This window comes from Saccopteryx bilineata, chromosome 4 (assembly GCF_036850765.1).
Source record: "Saccopteryx bilineata isolate mSacBil1 chromosome 4, mSacBil1_pri_phased_curated, whole genome shotgun sequence".
Taxonomy (NCBI): Eukaryota; Metazoa; Chordata; class Mammalia; order Chiroptera; family Emballonuridae; genus Saccopteryx; species Saccopteryx bilineata.
This window is the reverse complement of record NC_089493.1, coordinates 111,579,386-111,598,784: the sequence shown is the minus strand read 5'-3', so window position 1 is coordinate 111,598,784 and position 19,399 is coordinate 111,579,386. Positions and strand designations below refer to the sequence as shown.

At 40.1% G+C, this 19,399-nt stretch overlaps 1 protein-coding gene and 1 non-coding gene across 2 annotated transcripts; one reads left to right on the top strand and one right to left on the bottom strand.

The window, feature by feature from the left end:
* The first annotated feature begins 4,411 nt into the window (after positions 1-4,411).
* Positions 4,412-6,920, top strand: CLEC14A (C-type lectin domain containing 14A). The gene is given in 2 exon segments (XM_066277803.1): positions 4,412-5,923; positions 5,926-6,920. Coding segments are annotated over 2 exon segments (1,476 nt in total). The 5' UTR covers positions 4,412-4,518; the 3' UTR covers positions 5,997-6,920.
* A 5,164-nt stretch (positions 6,921-12,084) lies between these two features.
* LOC136336914 (U6 spliceosomal RNA) lies at positions 12,085-12,191 on the bottom strand. Its single transcript, XR_010731648.1, has one exon. It is a non-coding gene; the product is annotated as a U6 spliceosomal RNA (small nuclear RNA).
* Between the last annotated feature and the right edge of the window lie 7,208 nt (positions 12,192-19,399).

The following is a 19,399-nucleotide window of genomic DNA, read 5'->3' as shown; positions in this document are numbered from 1 at the left end:
TGTACCCTGATTTATTGATGTCACCCCATTAAAATAAATAAAAATTTAAAAACAATTTTCTAAGTTAAAAATATTGATCATTGACCACTTTGTTAAGGTCCAAACTATCCTAAAAGGTTATTAATCTTAACAATGCTTACTCTGTATAGATAGCTTGTGAGTACCATACTTCTATTGAAACGCTGTATGCCTTTTAATTTCTTCTAAAGTCTTTTTAAATACCTTTAGTAAACTCAGAAATATGTGAAGATCCTAGTGTTTTTTTCTTTCTTTCAATAATGATAGAAGTTATTCAGGGAGAATCAACAAGTTATAAATTTATAAGATTACATGGAATATGATTAGTAAAATTTTATCTTTTTTCATCTTTGTTTCTGATATTTTAATAATCAAATTAAAATGTTGGACTAAAAATATTCCTTACATATTCTCTCATATACTTTCTTATATGTTCCTTGGATGGCCTTGTGTAAATGAGTGAAGAAATAAATACGATACATAATTCTTACCAATAACACACAGTGTGTGAAAAGTCTAGAAAAATATTTTATCTACTGTGTTTTCAGATTAATAATTGGCTTAAATTTAGAAATGCTTTACCTGCAGAATGTGAGGAATAAAGAAAAAAAAATCCACAATATTTTTTGAAACTCTAACAACTTTTTGTAACTAACACCTTGATTTTATTTCTACTTTACATGGTGGAACTTAGCTACTCAAAATCAGATTAATTATAATTTTTGGTTTGTGTTATTCTCTCATCATTTGTCTAGATTAGCCATTTTTATTTATTTTTTAAATTACTTAATTATTTGTTTTCTCATAGTGGAATAATCATCCATAATTCCAGTATCCAACAAAAACTAAGTCTCTAACAACAGCCTATGTCCACCCCCTGGCTCCCCACTAATTCATCTCCATCCTTCCTCCTACCCAAAGGATCTGTCACCCAGAATCTTATGTTCATTGCTCCTTTGATCTCATTATAGTGGTAGTTAATCACAAAAAGATATGTCTTACTTTGAGCTACTTTTTTTCTAACTTCTCTTACAGCATTGTAGGCATGGTTAGGATTGTGATATGTAGCTATTGTGGTGACTATGTTCTCTCTTTTTTTTTTAATTTTGAAGAGTTTTATTAAAAGGAGGAGATTTATTAATATGCTGGCTGCATATGACCTAACACTGGGCATTGCAGACCCAAATCTTGCTGCCCCAAATGTATCTCAGAGGCTGGTTATATACCCTTTGACCACATTCAGGTTGGGGGGGGGGAGCATGACAATCATTAACAAGCTTATAACATTTGTCTAGGGAATTTAAAAAAACGTTAAAACTTTTTTTTTTTTTTCTGAAGCTGGAAACAAGGAGGCAGTCAGACAGACTCCCGCATGCGCCCCACCAGGATCCACCCGGCACACCCACCAGGGGGCGATGCTCTGCCCATCCAGGGCGTCGCTCTGTTGTGACCAGAGCCACTCTAGCGCCTGAGGCAGAGGCCATGGAGCCACCCCCAGCGCCCGGGCCATTTTTGCTCCAATGGAGCCTTGGCTGCGGGAGGGGAAGAGAGAGACAGAGAGGAAGGAGAGGGGGAGGGGTGGAGAAGCAGATGGGAGCTTCTCCTGTGTGCCCTGGCCAGGAATCGAACCCAGGACTTCTGCACGCCAGGCCAAGGCTCTCGTTAAAACTTTCAAGGTAACACAATGGTGATGTCATTTTACATATCAAAATCCATTCATAAACCTTTTAGTGTCTATCTTTCCTCCTTTGCCTAGAGGTACATGTTAATCTCAGGATTCCAGGAAGGGAGGAAGAGCTAAAATCAGTGTAGAGTGGTATATTAATTTTGTCTTTTATTGAAAGGGAAAGAAAGTTCTTCAGATAACCTTCATCCTTTCAGAGAGCTAAAACTAAATGACCCAGTTGTCCTTGTAAGTCAGGAGACTTCTATATCCTGTTTTCTCCATTTTCCAAAGAAAGGACAGGACAGAAAGCCTGACTTTTCCTCTTTAAAATGGCGTTGCCAATACTAAGTTTTACACCTCTTTGGCACCTTACCACAATAAAAAGACTTTTCAACATCACAACTGTTAGTCAAATAAGTTTGTAAATATGATATATATGTTTGCTCGCTTATCGTTTGCATTGGGTGTGGGAGACAGGCTGTAAACTGGCAAGGTCCTTATAGCCTAAGGCTTAAGAGAACATAGGTTCTCTTTTAATATCTTGCCTCCCTAGACAAGATGCCAGAGCATGAGATCATGTATTTATTATAAGCTCTCCTTACTCTAAATTCTTCCTTACTCTAGAAATCTCATCTCATCCCAAGTGATTTTAAAAATATCTAAAAGATAGTTTATTAACTACTTAGGTTTATAAAAGAATTTATTTTATTAAAATATACAGTGTTAGATGGACCCATTTACAAACACATATTCATTAGATTCCAAAGGCATACAAAACTGACCCAAGTGATTAAGTATTTTAAAAAATCCATACAATTACATTTCAGGATTTTCATGTTCCTTTTTCATAAGACATTAGTTCAAAATTTTAATGCAAAGTCATGCTTAAGGTTATTCTTGGATATCTGAAATGAAGGACTAATGAATGTCTTTTGAATAGGGAAACAGAGAAGATAGGAGGGAAATCCTGCTGCAAAACTCAGTCAGCAAAAGCAAGGAAAGTATGATGATGATTCATGGTGTTTACTATCCTTGGTTAAGATGCATGGAATTTCCAAGTGGAGAAGAGTGAGTGTAGTAGTAAAAATGAGATGGGAACATACAAATAAGATCTTGAAACCTTTCTTCCTACCTGTCCTTAGTGAATTTAAAAGTGTGGCATGTATTATTCATGGATGACAACTTCTATTCTGAATATAAATATTTAAAAGTATCACGCATGTTTAAGAGGGCTTAGTTGAAACTGTATGTATTTCTTTTAATTTTTATTTATTTTTTAGATTTTATTTATTCATTTTAGAGAGAGGAGACAGACAGAGAGAGAGAGAGAGAGAGAAGGGAAGGAGCAGAAAGCATCAACTCCCATATGTGCCTTGACCAAGAAAGCCCAGGGTTTCGAACCAGTGACCTCAGTGTTCCAGGTCAATGCTTTTACCCACTGCGCCACCGCAGGTCAGGTGAAACTGTATGTATTTATTACCACATTTGGTCACTGTGAGCCAATATAGACATACTATTTCTCAAAATGATGTAGAATTGTCCAAGTTGTTAACCAGAAAATTCTTTCACAGTGCAGTGTTTCACCTTTCTTCATTTATCTTTGATTCTTCCCCACTCCCAGCTGAATTTAAGTGTTTATATTTTGACAAAACACTCATTGGAACTCTGAAAAAATTGACTCACCCATCTTTTAACTTGCAGGGTACTTTTTTTTTACAATATAAAATATGCATTATGATACTATGACTATTTTAATTTCTTAAGGATATTGAACTCTGGTGTCCCTTCAAGTTACAACTCAACTGCTGTAACTATTGACACTTAATCATAGGAGAAAATGTTAAAATAGTTCAAAAGTAAAATCACATGTGGAGGGAGTTGTTCTCAAACATTAATAAGGCCACGTACATATACATACATACATATATATATGCTTTAAGAAGTCATGAACCAACATAGTGATAAGGAACCTAACACCCACCAAAGGTTAAGATCTATGGCCATTATTGTTCATTTGGGCCTAGAAATACGTTTTCCCTTTCCCGAATAAACCAACGTAGGCCATTTAAAAGAGAGACAAATGGAAGCGAAAAGCAAACATTGAAGACAAGTGCTGATCCAAGAAGCTGGACTTCCCATTTAAGATACCCAAAAGGAACGCTAATCCTTTTATTAGCAATCAGCACTCCTGAATCCCCTTTGATAGGATAGAGAGGCTGAGCCCACAACAGCGACGTATAAATAGCGCTGCCCCTGGTGGCAAAGGGAAATGCTTATATTTCTCACAAGGCTTTCCCCTAGCCTTCGCAGGCCTGGTGAAAGCTGGAACCATCACAAGTTGTTGTGAGGTCAACACCACCGCTCCGGATGAAGCACAATGGGCGGGCGTGGGCAGGGAGCAAGTTCCTCTTCTCCAGCCCTTCCTGTCAACGTTCACCGAAGTGTTTGGTTATCTCAGGTCCTAAAACACCCTAACCGAGGAAGAAAATACCCTTTACGCAGGCACCGACTCCTTCCCCCGGCTCTTAGCAGGGTGTTTAGCCTTCTGGTGCACTGCGTTCCCAATGCCCCGGCTCCAGCTGTGTTCCTGACCCCTAAGTCAGGACTGCACCGGGCCTGGCAGAGCTTGGGACACATTTCCTGTCACGGCCTAAGGGAAGCTGTTCGCTGCCAGGACTGTAGTGGGGATTCTTGGAGGCTGGGGGCGGGAGTGGGGCGGAGGAAGTAAGGGTAGAACCGCTGTAAAGGGCGGTGACCGAGCTCCAGGGACAGCTCCGTGCCCTTGGCCTGGACAGGTCTAAATTGGGAGCAGCTGTGGGCGCAGGACCTCCAAAATGAGGCCGGCGCTCGCCCTGTGCCTCCTCTGGCAGGCGTTCTGGCCCCGGCCGGGACGCGGCGAGCACCCCACCGCCGACCGCGCGAGCTGTTCGGCCCCAGGCGCCTGCTACAGCCTGCACCACGCGACCATCAATCGGCTGGCGGCCGAGGAGGCCTGCGCCCTGCGCGGCGGGGCGCTCAGCACCGTGCGCGGGGGCGCCGAGCTCCAAACAGTGCTCGCTGTCCTGCGGGCCGGCCCGAGGCCCGGCGGAGGCTCCAAAGACCTTCTGTTCTGGGTGGCGCTGGAGCGCGGGCGATCCCACTGCACCCTGGAGAACGAGCCGTTGCGGGGCTTCTCCTGGTTGTCCCCCGACGTTGGCGGGTCGGAAAACGAAACGCTGCAGTGGGTGCACGAGCCCAAACGCTCCTGCACTGTGCGGAGTTGCGCGGGACTCCAGGCCACCGGGGGAGTCGAGCCCGCAGGCTGGAAGGAGATGCGCTGCCACGTGCGCGCCGACGGCTACCTGTGCAAGTACCAGTTTAAGGGCTTGTGCCCTGCGCCGCGCCCGGGGGCCGCCTCTAACTTGAGTTACCACGCGCCTTTCCAACTGCACAGCGCGGCGCTGGACTTCAGTCCCCCTGGGACCAAGGTGAGTGCGCTGTGCCCCGGACAGCGATCCGTCACAGCCACCTGCATCGTGGACGAGGTCGGCTCTCGCTGGGGCGGGATACGTTCCGGGGCCGTGCTCTGTCCTTGCCCAGGGAGGTATCTCCGTGCAGGCAAATGCACGGAGCTCTCTAATTGCCTAGACGACATGGAAGGCTTTGTCTGCGAGTGTGCTGCAGGATTTGTGCTGGGGAAAGACGGAGGCTCTTGTGTAACCAATGGTGGAGGACAGCCGGACCCTGGGGGAACCTTGGTGTCCACCAGGTATCCTCCCACTGCAGCCAGCCCGGTGGTGAGGAGAACGTGGTCACCGAGGGTCCATGAGAAACCAGAAGAGATAACCCATGTCCCTGGACAAGGCAGTTCAGGAACATATATTCCCGAGATTCCTGGGTGGAGGGCACAGAGCACTATGCCTACCCTTCAAATATCCCCTCAAGCTAACTCAAAGGCCTCCATCACTTCGTCAGGAAGCGCGATTCCCAAGTCTAATTCCATATCTTCTTCTGATACAAAGTTAGAGTCCCAGGTTTTGGACTCCTCCTCCACCATCGTCTTCATACTTGTGAGCATAGCAGTAGTAGTATTGGTGATCTTGACCATGACAGTGCTGGGGCTTTTCAAACTCTGCTTTCACAAAAACCCTTCCTCCAGACCACGAAAGGGGCCTTTGGCTCCTGCTGGTGTGGAGAGTGATGCTGATGAGGCCACTGCTCTGCGCTCCGATTCTGCCCATTGCACAGACAATGGGGTAAAGGTTGCAGTCTGCGGGACAGAGCAGGGGGCACCTCACTGACTGGGTCCTCTTTTGGCTCCGGAGACTCTTAAGGAAAGGAAACCCGACAGTGAGCACTTCTTGTGAGCAGTTTTACACTTTCAATAAAAAGGAAAAAGGAGAAGAGGAGCTTATCTGTGGAACTGTGGATTCCTGCAGAAGTTCCCTTCACCTAAATTTCTTCTTGTCTACCGAGGAACTGGACGCTCCATCCCTGTTATGGAAGAGATGCCAGGTGCCTTAGGGTGGTACTGGGGACTGGGATTCTGCTGGAGAGGAACATTTTCTTGTGTTTATTCTGGGGAATTTGAAGAAGTGGTTGAATGTGTTAAGACATTGGAAGCAAATAGCAATTCCTTTTTTTTTTTTTTTCCACAATGGAAAAAAAAACTCTACCTACTTTGTTTAGACTGGGAACATATTGGTTTAAAATTCCTAGGCAAAAAATAAAGGATTGTTGACAACCCAGACTCAAATACCATGTGTTTCTTGAAAGAGGGATTATTTAGGAAGAGCAGCTGAGGAGCACGCTGGCATAGCAACAAGAGCACATCCTGCTGTCAGGTGGAGGGAGAAAGCTTCAAGTCCTTGTAATGAGAAGCAGAACTTTAAACTAGTAACTTTCCCCTTGGCTTTTTTATACTTTGTTTTCAAAGTCACTGATACATATGTGTGCTGCTATTCATCCAAACTGTAGTGTTGTCAGAGTTTCCAGCTCTAGAAGCAAATTATAGTTGACCACCAATTCAAGTGTTTACTTTGTGTCCTTTCTCCAGGAAACAAATGGTTTGTTTTTCTCTAACAATGTGCTCTCAGGTGTAATGACCTTCCCAAACAAGTAGCCCTCTCCTAAATATCAGGATGCTGATCTTCACTTCCAATCATGGCAATGTTAATTTTCAATTAAAATATTAATGCTAAGTATTGATTTGAAATCTGTGTGCATTAAAGCAAAAGTAAGCTGGATTTACTTTAAAGTTGCTAGGTTGCTGTGCTATGTTTAATCCATAGAAACACTTGCATTCCAGATCATCCCCTTGCCCCTTAATAAAAAACATACGCAGTGACCATACATGCTCATCTTGGAATGATTTCAATTTAATAAGAGTCTATATAGGCAAAGGCATGGCGAGCAGCTTTCCATAAGAATTAAGAGTTTAATAATAAATAGTAACTACAAACACCTATCATGTTGTTATGATTTGGGGTATTAGAAAGTAATCTCAGTGAAACATTCCTCTGAAGAATATTTAAGACCTGCCTGACAGGGCGGTAGTGCAGTGGACAGAGCATCGGGTTGGGATGTGGAGGACCCAGGTTCAAGACCCCGAGGTCACCAGCTTGAGCGCAAGCTCATCTGGTTTGAGCAAGGCTCACCAGCTTGAGCCCAACCAAGGTCGCTGGCTTGAGCAAGGGGTCACTTGGTCTGCTGTAGCCCTCCGGTCAAGGCACATATGAGAAATCAATCAATGAACAACTAAGGAACCGGAACAAAGAATTGATGTTTCTCGTCTCTCTCCCTTCCTGTCTATCTCTATCTGTCCCTCTCTCTGACTCTCTCTGTCTGTCTCTGCCACATACACAAAAAAAGCCTAAGAATATTTAAGACCTAATAATAATCACTATCTAGTGGAATGGAGACTCCTAGTAAATATCTCTCTTCTAATATCAGTATGCCAGTATGCCAAATCTTTAAAACTAAGGTGTGTGGGGGTTGGTGCATGGAGACAGAGAAACAAGCTTAACAACCATAAAGAATAAAAACAGGAAATTTACACTATATATTCATAGAACTATTTTGATGTTCTTGAGTTTGCAATGTATAATATATATACAGGGGTGGGCAAAAGTAGGTTTACAGTTATGAATACATGAAACAGTTTATTATTGTGTCATTTATTCATTATTGTATTATTTATTATTATTAACCTACTTTTGCCCACCCCTGTATATATAATATATATGGCATTGAAATACTAAAGGGATACAGTAATAAATAATCTGCTTCATACGTTAAAGATTTATCTAAATAGTTGCATTGAAATGAAATCACAAATAAATTAGAATTAACATTCAAAGGAATTTAAATAAAATCATTTCACAAATAAATGTGAAGAATAAATAGATGTCAGCTAAATTACTTTATTATTCCCCCTATCACTTTCCCCTGTAAGTAGATCAAAAAAGGATTATAGAAAACTATTTCATATTTGATTTCTTGACACATAACAATTTCAGACCAAGCTTCATATAAGTTTCTTCTATTTCTGGTTATAACGCCTTCCATAAAATTTATAGCAGAAGAAGACCAGTAATGCATGGTGCTTAAAACCTATTTAAGGTTAGGGTCAATGTCCTTCCTCTCTCTGTGTTATATGTCCACTATCATTTCATTATTTCTCCAACTTCTTTTGAGATTCATTCCCTTCTTAATTAAAACCCTCTGCCCTCACATGCATCTCGTAGCTGTCTGTTCAGTCATTTCCTTACAAAGAACACTTGGAACCTAACCTAGTCTTTCCAGCCTAAATCCTGTCATTGTCTTACACAACCTCCAAGTCCCCATGTATGACTCTTCCAATGCTCATGCATTTCAGTTTCTTGACTTCCCCACTTTCAAAGAGTTCAACTTCATTTCAGCCAGCCATCCACTTCAACAGCCACGCTTTAGCCTTCTGGACAATTCTCATGCTGCTCTACATCTGCAATAAAATTCAGATATTTGCGTGTGCACATGTACATGGTGAAACCTGTATTTTGATGGATTTTACAATTGATTAGAAGTAAACCATTATTGTTAAACTTTGAGATTCCTTTTTTTTTACATTAAGAAGTCTTATTGATACAGCGTCTTTCTTTTTCCTTTATCTCTCGGCTGGAGACCCCTGGTCAAGGCATATATGAGAAAACTATCAATGAACAATTAAGATGCCACGACTGTGAGTTGATGCTTATCTCTTTCCCTTTCTGTCTGTCTGTTCATGTCTGTCTCTCTCTCGCTCTAAAAAATAATAATAATAAAAATAAATTTTTGTTCTCATGCTCCACCACCCCTGAATATTTTAGTAATTATTTCTAGGTTATTTAATTTGTTGACATACAATTAATCATAAAGCCCTGGCCCTTTGGCTCAGTGGTAGAGCGTCAGCCTGGTGTGCAGGAGTCCTGGGTTCGATTCCCGGCCAGGGCACACAGGAGAAGTGCCTATCTGCTTCTCCACGCCTCTCCTTCTCCTTCCTCTCTGTCTCTCTCTTCCTCTCCCACAGCCAAGGCTCCATTGGAGCAAAGTTGGCCCGGGCGCTGAGGATGGCTCCATGGCCTCTGCCTCAGGCGCTAGAATGGCTCTGGTTGCGGCAGAGCAATGCCCCGGATGGGCAAAGCATCGCCCCCTGGTGGGCGTGCTGGGTGGATCCCAGTCGGGAACATGTGGGAGTCTATCTACCCCGTTTCCAGCTTCAGAAAAAAAAAATTCTGTACAGTTTTTTTCTTAAATTTCCATAAAATTGGTATTTATGTCCTCTCTTTTATTTCCAATTTTAATAATTTGATTATTTTTTCTTTGGGGGATAGGTCAGTATAACTAAAGGCCTGTCCATTTTGTTGACTGATTCAGAAAACTAACTTTTGCATTCATTGATTTTTTTTCCCTATTTTATATCTAACCTGTATTTCATTTATAATCCTTATTATTTTTATTTTTATCCTTATTTTTGGTTTATTGTGTTATTTTTTCCATTTTTCAGAGTGGAAAGTTAAATTATTGATTTAAGATTTTTCTTTATTAATACAGGTATTTATAGCTATACATTTCCCTCCTAGCACAGCTTTAGTGGCACCAATTAAGTTTGGTTATCTTGTATTTCAAAGTATTTTCTAATTACGTTTGTGACTTTTTTTAATCCTTTGGTTATTTACGAGGGTGTTGCTTAATTTCCATATATCTTCCAACTTCCCTAAATTTCTTCTGGTTTAAATTTGATTTCACTGTGGTTGGAAACCATTCTTTGCATGGCTTCAACATTTTAACTTACTGAGTCTTGTTTTATGATTTACCCTGGAAAATAGCATATGGTCTATCCTGGAAAATTTTCCACAGGTGCCTGGGAAGATTGTGTATTCTGCTGTTGTTGGGTAGAGGATATTATAGAAGTCTGTTAGTACTAGTTTGGTTATATTTTCAAGTCTTATTTTAGTTTGATCTTTTCCTTAGTTGTTTAAGATATTATTACAAATGGTTACTGAGGTCATTACTTTTTAATGTTGAATTATCTATCTCTACCTTTAGTTCTTCTGCTGGTTTTTTTAAAAAAATGTATTTGAGGTCCTGGCTGCTTTGCTCAATGGATAGAGTGTTGGCCTGGTGTATAGACATCCCCAATATGAGAAGCAACCATATGCTTCTCCCCCACCATCTCTCCCCTCTCTTCCTCTTCCCCTCCTAAAGCCAGTTGCTCATTGGTTCAAGTGTTGGCCACAGGGGCTAAGGATAGCTTGGTTGGTCCCAGGGCATCAGCCTCAGCCACTAAAAATAGCTCGATTGATTCAAGCATTGACCCAAGACAGGGACTGGTGAGTGGATCCGGTCAGGGACCAGGCAGGAGTCTGTCTCATGATCTACCCTCCTCATACTTAAAAACAAAAATGTGTTTGGGAGCTCTGTCATTATAAGTGCATATATGTTTATAATCATTATATCTTCTGATGTATGGGCTCTTTTATCACTATAAAATGTCCCTTTTTATTTCTAGTAACATTTTTGTTTTAAAGTCTATTTTGCATGATATTGGTATAGCAACTTCAGCTGTCTTCTGGTTGCTTTTTGCCTGGTTATCTTTTTGCAACCTTATTGTTTGCAATCAACATCTTTCAATCATTTGTGTCTTGAATTTAAAGGGTCTCCTGTAGACAGTATATGGTCAGCCTGTTTTCTCTAATTCATTCTCCAATATCTGCCTTCTGAATAGATGTTAAATTCATTTGTCATTAATGTACTTACTGATAAAATAGAAGTTACATATACTATTTCCTACATGCTTTCTACATTTCTTATTTCCTTTTTGTTCTTCCATTCTTCCACTGCTGTCTTCTTTTACATTAAATAAATACATATTTGACAGAATACCATTTTAATTTTCTTATTGTTTTGTTTGCTTTCATAAAGTTTATTTTCTAATTGACTGCCATGGAAATTACTATTAACAGTTTAAAGACTGTCTAATTAGGATAAATACTGACTAATTTTAATAGTATACCACAATTATGCTCCAACATACCTGTTACATCCTCTCTTGGGGATGAAATCACTTTAAATGAAAGTTTGCTGACTACCTTCTTCTTTGTATTATTATTGTCAATCGAATTACATCTGCATACACTATAAGTCAATCATCACAGTTTTGTAATCATTGCTTTATTATGCAGTAATTTTTAAATCATATAAGAGAATAAAAAGTTAAAAACAAAAGTACATTTATACTGTCTTCTATATTTACCCATGTAGTTATCTTTATCAGTGCTCAGTATATCTTCTTTCTTTTTTTTTCAGTATATTTTTGTATATTTTATTATCATTCTGAAGAACTGCTTTTAGTGTTTCTTTAGGACATGACTGCTGATAACAAATTCTCTCAACTTTTGCTTATTTGAGTATGCTTTAATTTCTTCATCATTTTTTCTTTAATTTTTTAAAAATTTTTTCTGAAGTGAGGAGTGGAGAGGCAGAGAGAGACAGACTCCCACATGTGCCTAACTGGGATCCACCCAGCAAGCCCACCAGAGGATGATGCTCTGCCCATCTGGAACATTGCTCTGTTGCAGCCAGAGCCATTCTAACACCTGAGGCATGGTGCTGAGGCATCCTCAGCACCCAAGCCAACTTTGCTCCAGTGGAACCTTGACTGCAGGAGGAGAAGAGAGAGATAGAAAGAAAGGAGAGTGGGAAGGGTGGAGAAGCAGATGGGCGCTTCTCCTGTGTGCCCTGGCCAGGAATCAAACCAGGATTCCTACATGCCGAGCCAATGCTCTACCACTGAGCCAACTGGCCAGAGCCTCTTCTTTATTTTTTTGAATGATAGTTTCAGTGGATATAGAATTTTAGCTGGTAGTCTTTTATTTTATTTTTTAATAATATTTTTTTTTATTAAAAATATGGAATGCTTCACGAATTTGCATGTCATCCTTGCGCAGGGGCCATGCTAACCTTCTCTGTATCGTTCCAATTTTAGTACATGTGCTGCCGAAACGAGCACTATAATATTTATTTTTTAAAAACTTTATTTATTCATTTGTAGAGAGGGAAAGAGAAAAAGAAAGTGGGACAGAGAGAAAGGAGGAAGAGCAGGAAGCATCAACTCCCATATGTGCCTTGACCAGGCAAGCCCAGGGTTTCGAACCAGTGACCTCAGCACTCCAGGTCGATGCTTTACTCACTGCACAGCCACTGGTCAGGCAGTCTTTTCTTTTTAAAACTTCACTTAAGTTATTTCACTGCTGTCTGGGCTTCGTAGTTTCTGGTAAAAGTTACTTTATATTCTTGAGCATCCTTTCTGCCTTTTAAGTTGTTTTACTCTTGGTACTTTTGAGTTTCTTTTGTGTGACTGTTTTTTGGTTTCTTTGGATAGCTCATAAAACTGGCTGTGTTAAATAACATAATGTAGCAGTTCTATAAATCCATCCCCCAATACCCACACCATAGTTTGCTGTTGTTGCTGCTGTTTGTTTAGTTACTTTCTTTGATTAATTCCCTGTCATGTATGACCACTAAACTGACTCTAACTCTGCTCAACTAGGTTAGTGGTCAGCTAATGATAAAAAAGAAATTTATTTTAAATGATTTGACCAATAACTCTCCCACCCCTGTGGAGAGGCTCTGTGTGTGTGTTGGAGCGGGACTTCAATGCTCAGATAATTAAAATTTATTCCTTAGGCTTCACTTCTTGCTTTGGCAGGGCCTCAACATCACCCAAAGTTAGAGGAATTAAGACCTTTAAGAGGAATCTTTCCTGGTCAAGTGCACAACCTTACATTATGCATTCATCTGCCTTCCTAGGTTCCCAAGAACATGTTGGAGTTTGCAAAGCCCTCTGTTGCCATCTTCTCCCCCAAATTTTCCTTTTAGCTTTTGTTCAGTCTCTGGTTTGCTACACTGGCATCACCGCCTGTATTAGATTCCTATGGCTATGGTAACTTATTGCCACAAACTGGGTAGCTTAAAACAAGAGAAATGTATTCAGGTGTCGTCAAGGCTTTGATCCCTCAGAAGCCTCTAAGAAAGAATCATTCATTGCCTCTTTCTAGCATCTGATGATTAACACAATATTGGGTGGTGTTTTCTGGGTTTTTTGTTTTGTTTTGTTTTGTTTTTTGGTTTGTAACTATATCACTCCAGTGTCTACCTCTATTGACACATGACCTTTTTACCTCTTTGTGAGTCTTTATTTGTCTCTGTGTCCAAATTTATTTTTTCTTATAAGGCCACCAGTCATTGGATTTAAGATTCACCCTAATTCATGCAACTTCATTTTAATGTAATTAAATTTGTAAAGATACTATTTCCAAATAAGATAATTTTCACAGATACTTATAAGTTAGCCTAAAATATATGTTTTAAAGGGATAAAATTACAGACAGGTAAATATTGATAATTCTCTGTGAGTGGAGGTCTTTGAAAGTTCAAAACCTGCTCTGTCCTTCTCAGTGGCTGCTAGGCTGATAGATTTTCAAGGTTATTTTGCTTGCAATTCTGGTTTTCAAGGCTTCCTTGGGGCTGGTGAGTAGAGAAAAAGAATAGGGTAATAGGAAGGGTGGGAGCAGTAGTGAGAGTCTGATAGGCCTCCTCAAATTACACTAATTAGTTGCATAGGCATGCCTCAGTGACAACTTACCCCACCTATGGTTCCTATACTTACCTCATCATCAAAATTATCTATAGTGGTTTTATACACAGACATTATATCTTGCCTGAGCTCCAAGGATCGCACTGATACAGAATTGGCCATTGCGGCCCTGGTCTGTTGGCTCAGTGGTAGAGTGTTGGCCTGGCATGTGAATGTCCAGGGTTTGATTCCCAGTCAGGGCACACAGGAGAAGCACCCATCTGCTTCTCCACTCCTTCCCCTCTCACTTCTCTCTGTTTCTCTTCCCCTCCTGCCATCATGGCTTGATTGGAGTGAGTTGGCCCTGGGTGCTGAGGATGGCAGCATAGCCTCTGCCTCAGGCACTAAGAAGAGCTCAGTTTCTGGGCAATGGGGCAATACCCAGATGGGTAGAGCATTGTCCCCTAGTGGGTTTGCCAAGTGGATCCTGATGAGGGCAAACATGGGAGTATGACTTTGCCTCCCCTTCTCTCATTGAATTTAAAAAAAGAAAAAATATTTGGTCGTTGTTTCGAAACCTGTTCAAAGGACAGATATAGGAAGTATAATAATTTCTAAAATAAAAAAGAATTCTCCCAGCAAAAGAGAGAAACAAGTATGTAGAAGTGCAAGACAGGTAAGCCTACCTGGGCACTTAACCTTGCTCATCTCCCTGGCCTGAAACCCCAGTGAGGTGAGTGAAATGATGATAGAAGCCGGATAGATTGGGGAAAAATGAGTGTAAGGGAAATTGGAAACTTACCTCTCATGGCTTGGCCCAGGAAAACTGAACACTTGTTAGAGAAACCACAGACACACATAGCACTGATGTAAAGCAGCAGTGTTTAAAGAGAAGTATTTAGGTAGCGGAAGGGCCTAAGGGAAAAATACAGAAGAGTATGAAAGAGAAGCTAAAATTTCTTTTGTCTGATGTGGCTCTTGTGAAACTTTAGGGTTGCAGATGTCATGACACCAGGTAACCCAAGTGGATCCAACACACAAATATCAAAAGGGGACCTGTACCTTATAGCCAAAGATTTAGATGGACAGAAAAAGTACTGGAGATTTTATGTGCCACTATAAACCAGGTTGAACAGATCTAGTGACCATAAACCATTGGACTGGGCATCTTGTCCCTGATGCCAGGGAAACATGTAAACTTCCAAAAACAGATCATTCCTATACATAAGTGAGGGAGTGAGAGGAAGAGAACCTCAGAGTGACCAGTTAACTAGGAAGCACTAAAACAAAATCCAAAAGAAATGAATTTTCCTTGATGTGGCAAGTATAAATTTTATGTCATTGATAGAAAAAAAGCTCAAGAGCTGCTTTATGTTTCTGAGAAATAAATTCCCATTTGTACATATTTTTACTAGCTGTTTTCTTAAAAAAAACTATACATGTTTTTAGCTTTATCTATAAAATAGAGGAATGTTAACTGCCTCATAAAATTGTTATATGGAAATGAATAGAGAGACTTATGCCCTGAATAAAGTCGGCAATCATCAAATGCCCTAGTAGCAATTTGAGGAGGGAACATATGAAATGTCCTCATCATGATATTTATAAACCAGACAGACCACACCTATTAGTTTTAGCAAGTATTATTAATGTCATTATAATCCAGTAAACACAATTTAAGATCCTGAGAACCAGAAAACAAGTCTATTGGCCCATAATTCTGAAAACAAAGCATTAAATGTGTCCAAGGATAGCAAGCAATACCCCTAATCTAAACATATTTTGTTGCCAAGGTATACTAACTTGTTTTGTGATAAAAGCATTTGATGGGAGTTGGTAGTAATATTCATTATTGAAAAACAAAGTAATCCCTTTCCAATTTCCACATCTCTTCTTCTTCCAAATGGCAGAACTGAAAGTGTATATCAGCCAATGAGTATTGGATGGATGGATACTTAAAATGGCCATAAAACCTCTTTCTCAAAGCCTTGAGTAAGAACATGTTCTTTAAATGACCTGTCTCAATAGGTAAGTTCTTCTGAAATTATAGTGTCTTGGAAGGCAGTAATTTTAGCTTATTGCCTGAACAGAACCCAGTGGCCTGCCTGTCCAGCGCTGTGATTGTGGGTATCTCAGCAATGTTAAGAGTGTTTGGTAGACACCATGATTACCACTGTAATATACTTGGTTTAAAGTATTTTCTTTCCCACTAATCCCCTCACCAACATATACAGAAAGCTCTTAAGAATTATAAACCATAAAAAATTGCTTTAAATTTTTGTAGGAAAGTTGAATATAATTAAAAAGAACAAAACAAAATAATTCCATATTATTCTGAAATGTTGTAATATCCAGATAGTACTTTTTATAGACTCATAAAAGACATCTACATAGCAACTTTTTATAGACAAAATAGTTTTACATATTTGTCTTGTTTTATACATTCTCACAAAATGTCTGTAAAACTGGGGAGAGATAGCTGGATACAAATCTTTAGTATCTATGAGAGTTCTTCCCAGGCTGGGGGCTGCAGAATTATCAAGCCTGTTATCATAACAAATCAGCTGGGTTTTTCATTTGAACAAGAGGTCCCCCTCCTTGAAAAGATCAGAAGCTTAGCAGCTTTATATGGATTAGTATTTCTACATTCGTAAGACTAAGCCACATTTCCCTGAACTATTGATGTTTATGTGAAAGCCGTCAGAATGGAAACTTCTTATCCATGTTTCTCCAGTCTTTGGCAGGTCACTCAAGAGATATAGACTAATGGTAGGAAATTCTCACTCTCGGTTGTTAGCATCTTAATCTGCACCCCTCCCCTCCAGACAACCTTTACATTCCCCCTTCCCCCTATTTCAGGTCTCAAGGTAAGTAGGCAGAGGTTGAATGCCTAAGCCTTCCTTTAGAGTCTTAATATTCCCCTCCATAATTTTTTACCTTCAATTTTTTTGTTAGCACTGGTCTTCCCCTTAGGCTTTATATTCATTAAGTCTGCCCCATCCTAACCCACTGCAAGCAGAATTGTCATCGCTCTACTTTTCCACTTGGTTCTCCATCTCCTCCTCCTGGTGATCTGGTCCTGCTGCTACCAGATTTGCCTTCCTCACCTGCCACTCCATCATTCAATTCGGCTGCTCAACAGGATCCCAGGTTTGTCCCAGTGTTTGAAGTCCGTACTCCTGAGCCTGGTTCAAGGCCCTCCAGGTCCATATCAGGTGAGTACATACTCCTCTCACACTGTACCCTTTGTTTTTGCCAAAGTGAATTACACAGTGTTGCTTATGATAGCTTCTTAATTCTAACATGCAACCTTTCTACCTGGAAATCCAACCATTACCAGCTGGCATGTCAATATGTGTTTATACCAAAATTCCCAGTTTAAATTCTACCTCCTCCAGGATATTATCCTCAGAGACCTGTTTCAAATCAATTCTCTGAAGTCTTTCAAAACTTTCTTTAAATCATTCTTAAGATAGCTACTGGTGTATATATTTTTTATATCCTCTGTTACACCGTGTGCTGTTGAAGTGAGGAATTATATCTTACATATTTTGTAAAAAACATATTGCCTTTACCTTGTATGATATCACTAAATGTTTTCTAGATAAATTATGATTAGGCAGAAATTATAATAAATTTATTTAAATAAATATTAATTTTTATACTAAATCAAATTCTATAGTTTTAAATCCTCAAAACTAATTTAGTAGCTATATCATGGATGTGTACTTTATATAAGTTTTCTCTTCTTGATATATACACAGTAAGACAAGTATGAAATGAAATTCTTTGGCCTGTACCCCTGAAAGTCTAACTTTCTTTGTACTCACAGCTGTCCTCCATATGGTTAGAACTGAAATACTCTTACTTCCCCAGGCTACCTTTTTCTTACAAAAACATCCCTAAATATGATATACATATAGAATCAGTTTCTCCTAAAATTCTTCCAATACCTGCCGCATACTCTACTCAAAGTCTTCCTCTCTGAAAATCAGTATCAGATGTCCTGATAGCTCAAAACAGTAGTTAGATTTACTGTGCTGCCATGCTTAGAGGAGCAATGTTGGGGGTAAATCCAAGGTAAATGGTGCCATGAAGGAAACATGGCAGTGGACTTTGCCCCTAGGAATAATATCGCCTAGTACCGTGATGGTGAAACGATGACATGCGTGTCAGCACTGACACGTGTAGCCATTTTTGATGACACACGGCCGCATACCAGAGAAGTATGGGGCCACATGCCGAGAAGGACGTTTCATCCTAGGCTCCTGCACGGCTAGGTGCAGTAGCCGAGGATAAAACATTTGCTTTAGTGTAGACACTCTGTGCCAGAGGTCTCTAGGCCAAAACAGCAGAACTCAGGCACAGAGAGTCTAGTTCTGGGACTTCTGGTTAGGCCAATAGGGGATCTTTGACCTCACTCTGGCCAGCGGAGCAGGGAGCAGCAGAATGCCAGTGGGGGTTGCATCTCTGAGGGTCCTGTGATCGCCATTACCAGCAACCACATAACCACAGCAACCATCATCCAATCTACTGTTCTGGGGTGTTGTGGATTTTTAATTGACCATCATTACTGAGATAAGTGAGGGGGAGGCCGGGAGAGGGGAGGGCCTGTGCTATGGGTGCTGTTTCCCACCATTAGAAATAGCGGCAGCCATTTTAATTTACATAAGATGCAACTTGCAGAATTTCAAGACAGCATCTGGGCTCAGGTGTTTGTTGACCTGAGGTCAAAACTTGAGAATCTGGAAAGGTGCTGCTTGGAGAATTAAAAGGAGTGCCACTACGAACAAGAAATTTGGAGTGCCTGGAACCGATTACCAGACACTTTTAGCACCCTGAAAAATATAGCAGTGGCTTTACTCACAATTTTTTCCTCTATGTACTTTTGTGAGACCTTATTCTCAGCATTAAATAATATCAAAACCAACAAAAAAAAAACAGATTGACAGATGAAGTTAGTAGCGCTTGCTTGGACTTGAAGTATACAAAATACCAACATTCAATTGAAGATTTAGCCAATGAAATTCAGCAACAAAAAAGTTACTAATAAGCAAGTTAGTTAAAGAATTCCCCCTCTCCCTTACTTATCTTAGTTCACCAGACCCCACACAAGTTAAATAATATCAAGACCAACAAAAGAAACCAACTGACAGATGAACAAAGAAGTCACTAGCAGGTAAGTTAAATAATTAGTTTTTGGTTTATTAAATGCAGTTATATATTACAATTATACATTTTTGTTATTTAAACTATAAAAATCGCAAAATTATGGTTATTTTCTCGAAGTGACACACCACCCGAGTTATGCTCAGTTTTTTGGCGAATTATGACACACCAAGCTCAAAAGATTGATTGCCCATCACTGGCCTAGTAGAAGGACCTGTTCAGCAGGACAGTCCCCAGTCTAACAGTTATAACTCAAGGAGAATAGGGCTTCCTGGACATGCTAGTTTTTCTACTCAAGAGTCTGTAAAACTAGGATCCCTAGTGGTTCCATCTAGGAACACAACCAAGACTCTGCTACACAATAAATTTGTGATCCAGTGGGTTGGGAAAAAATGGAGAAAATATAAATTAAATTAAAAATAATTTACATAGCTATAATCCTTTCCCCATCACCTAAAACCTCCACTATTTTC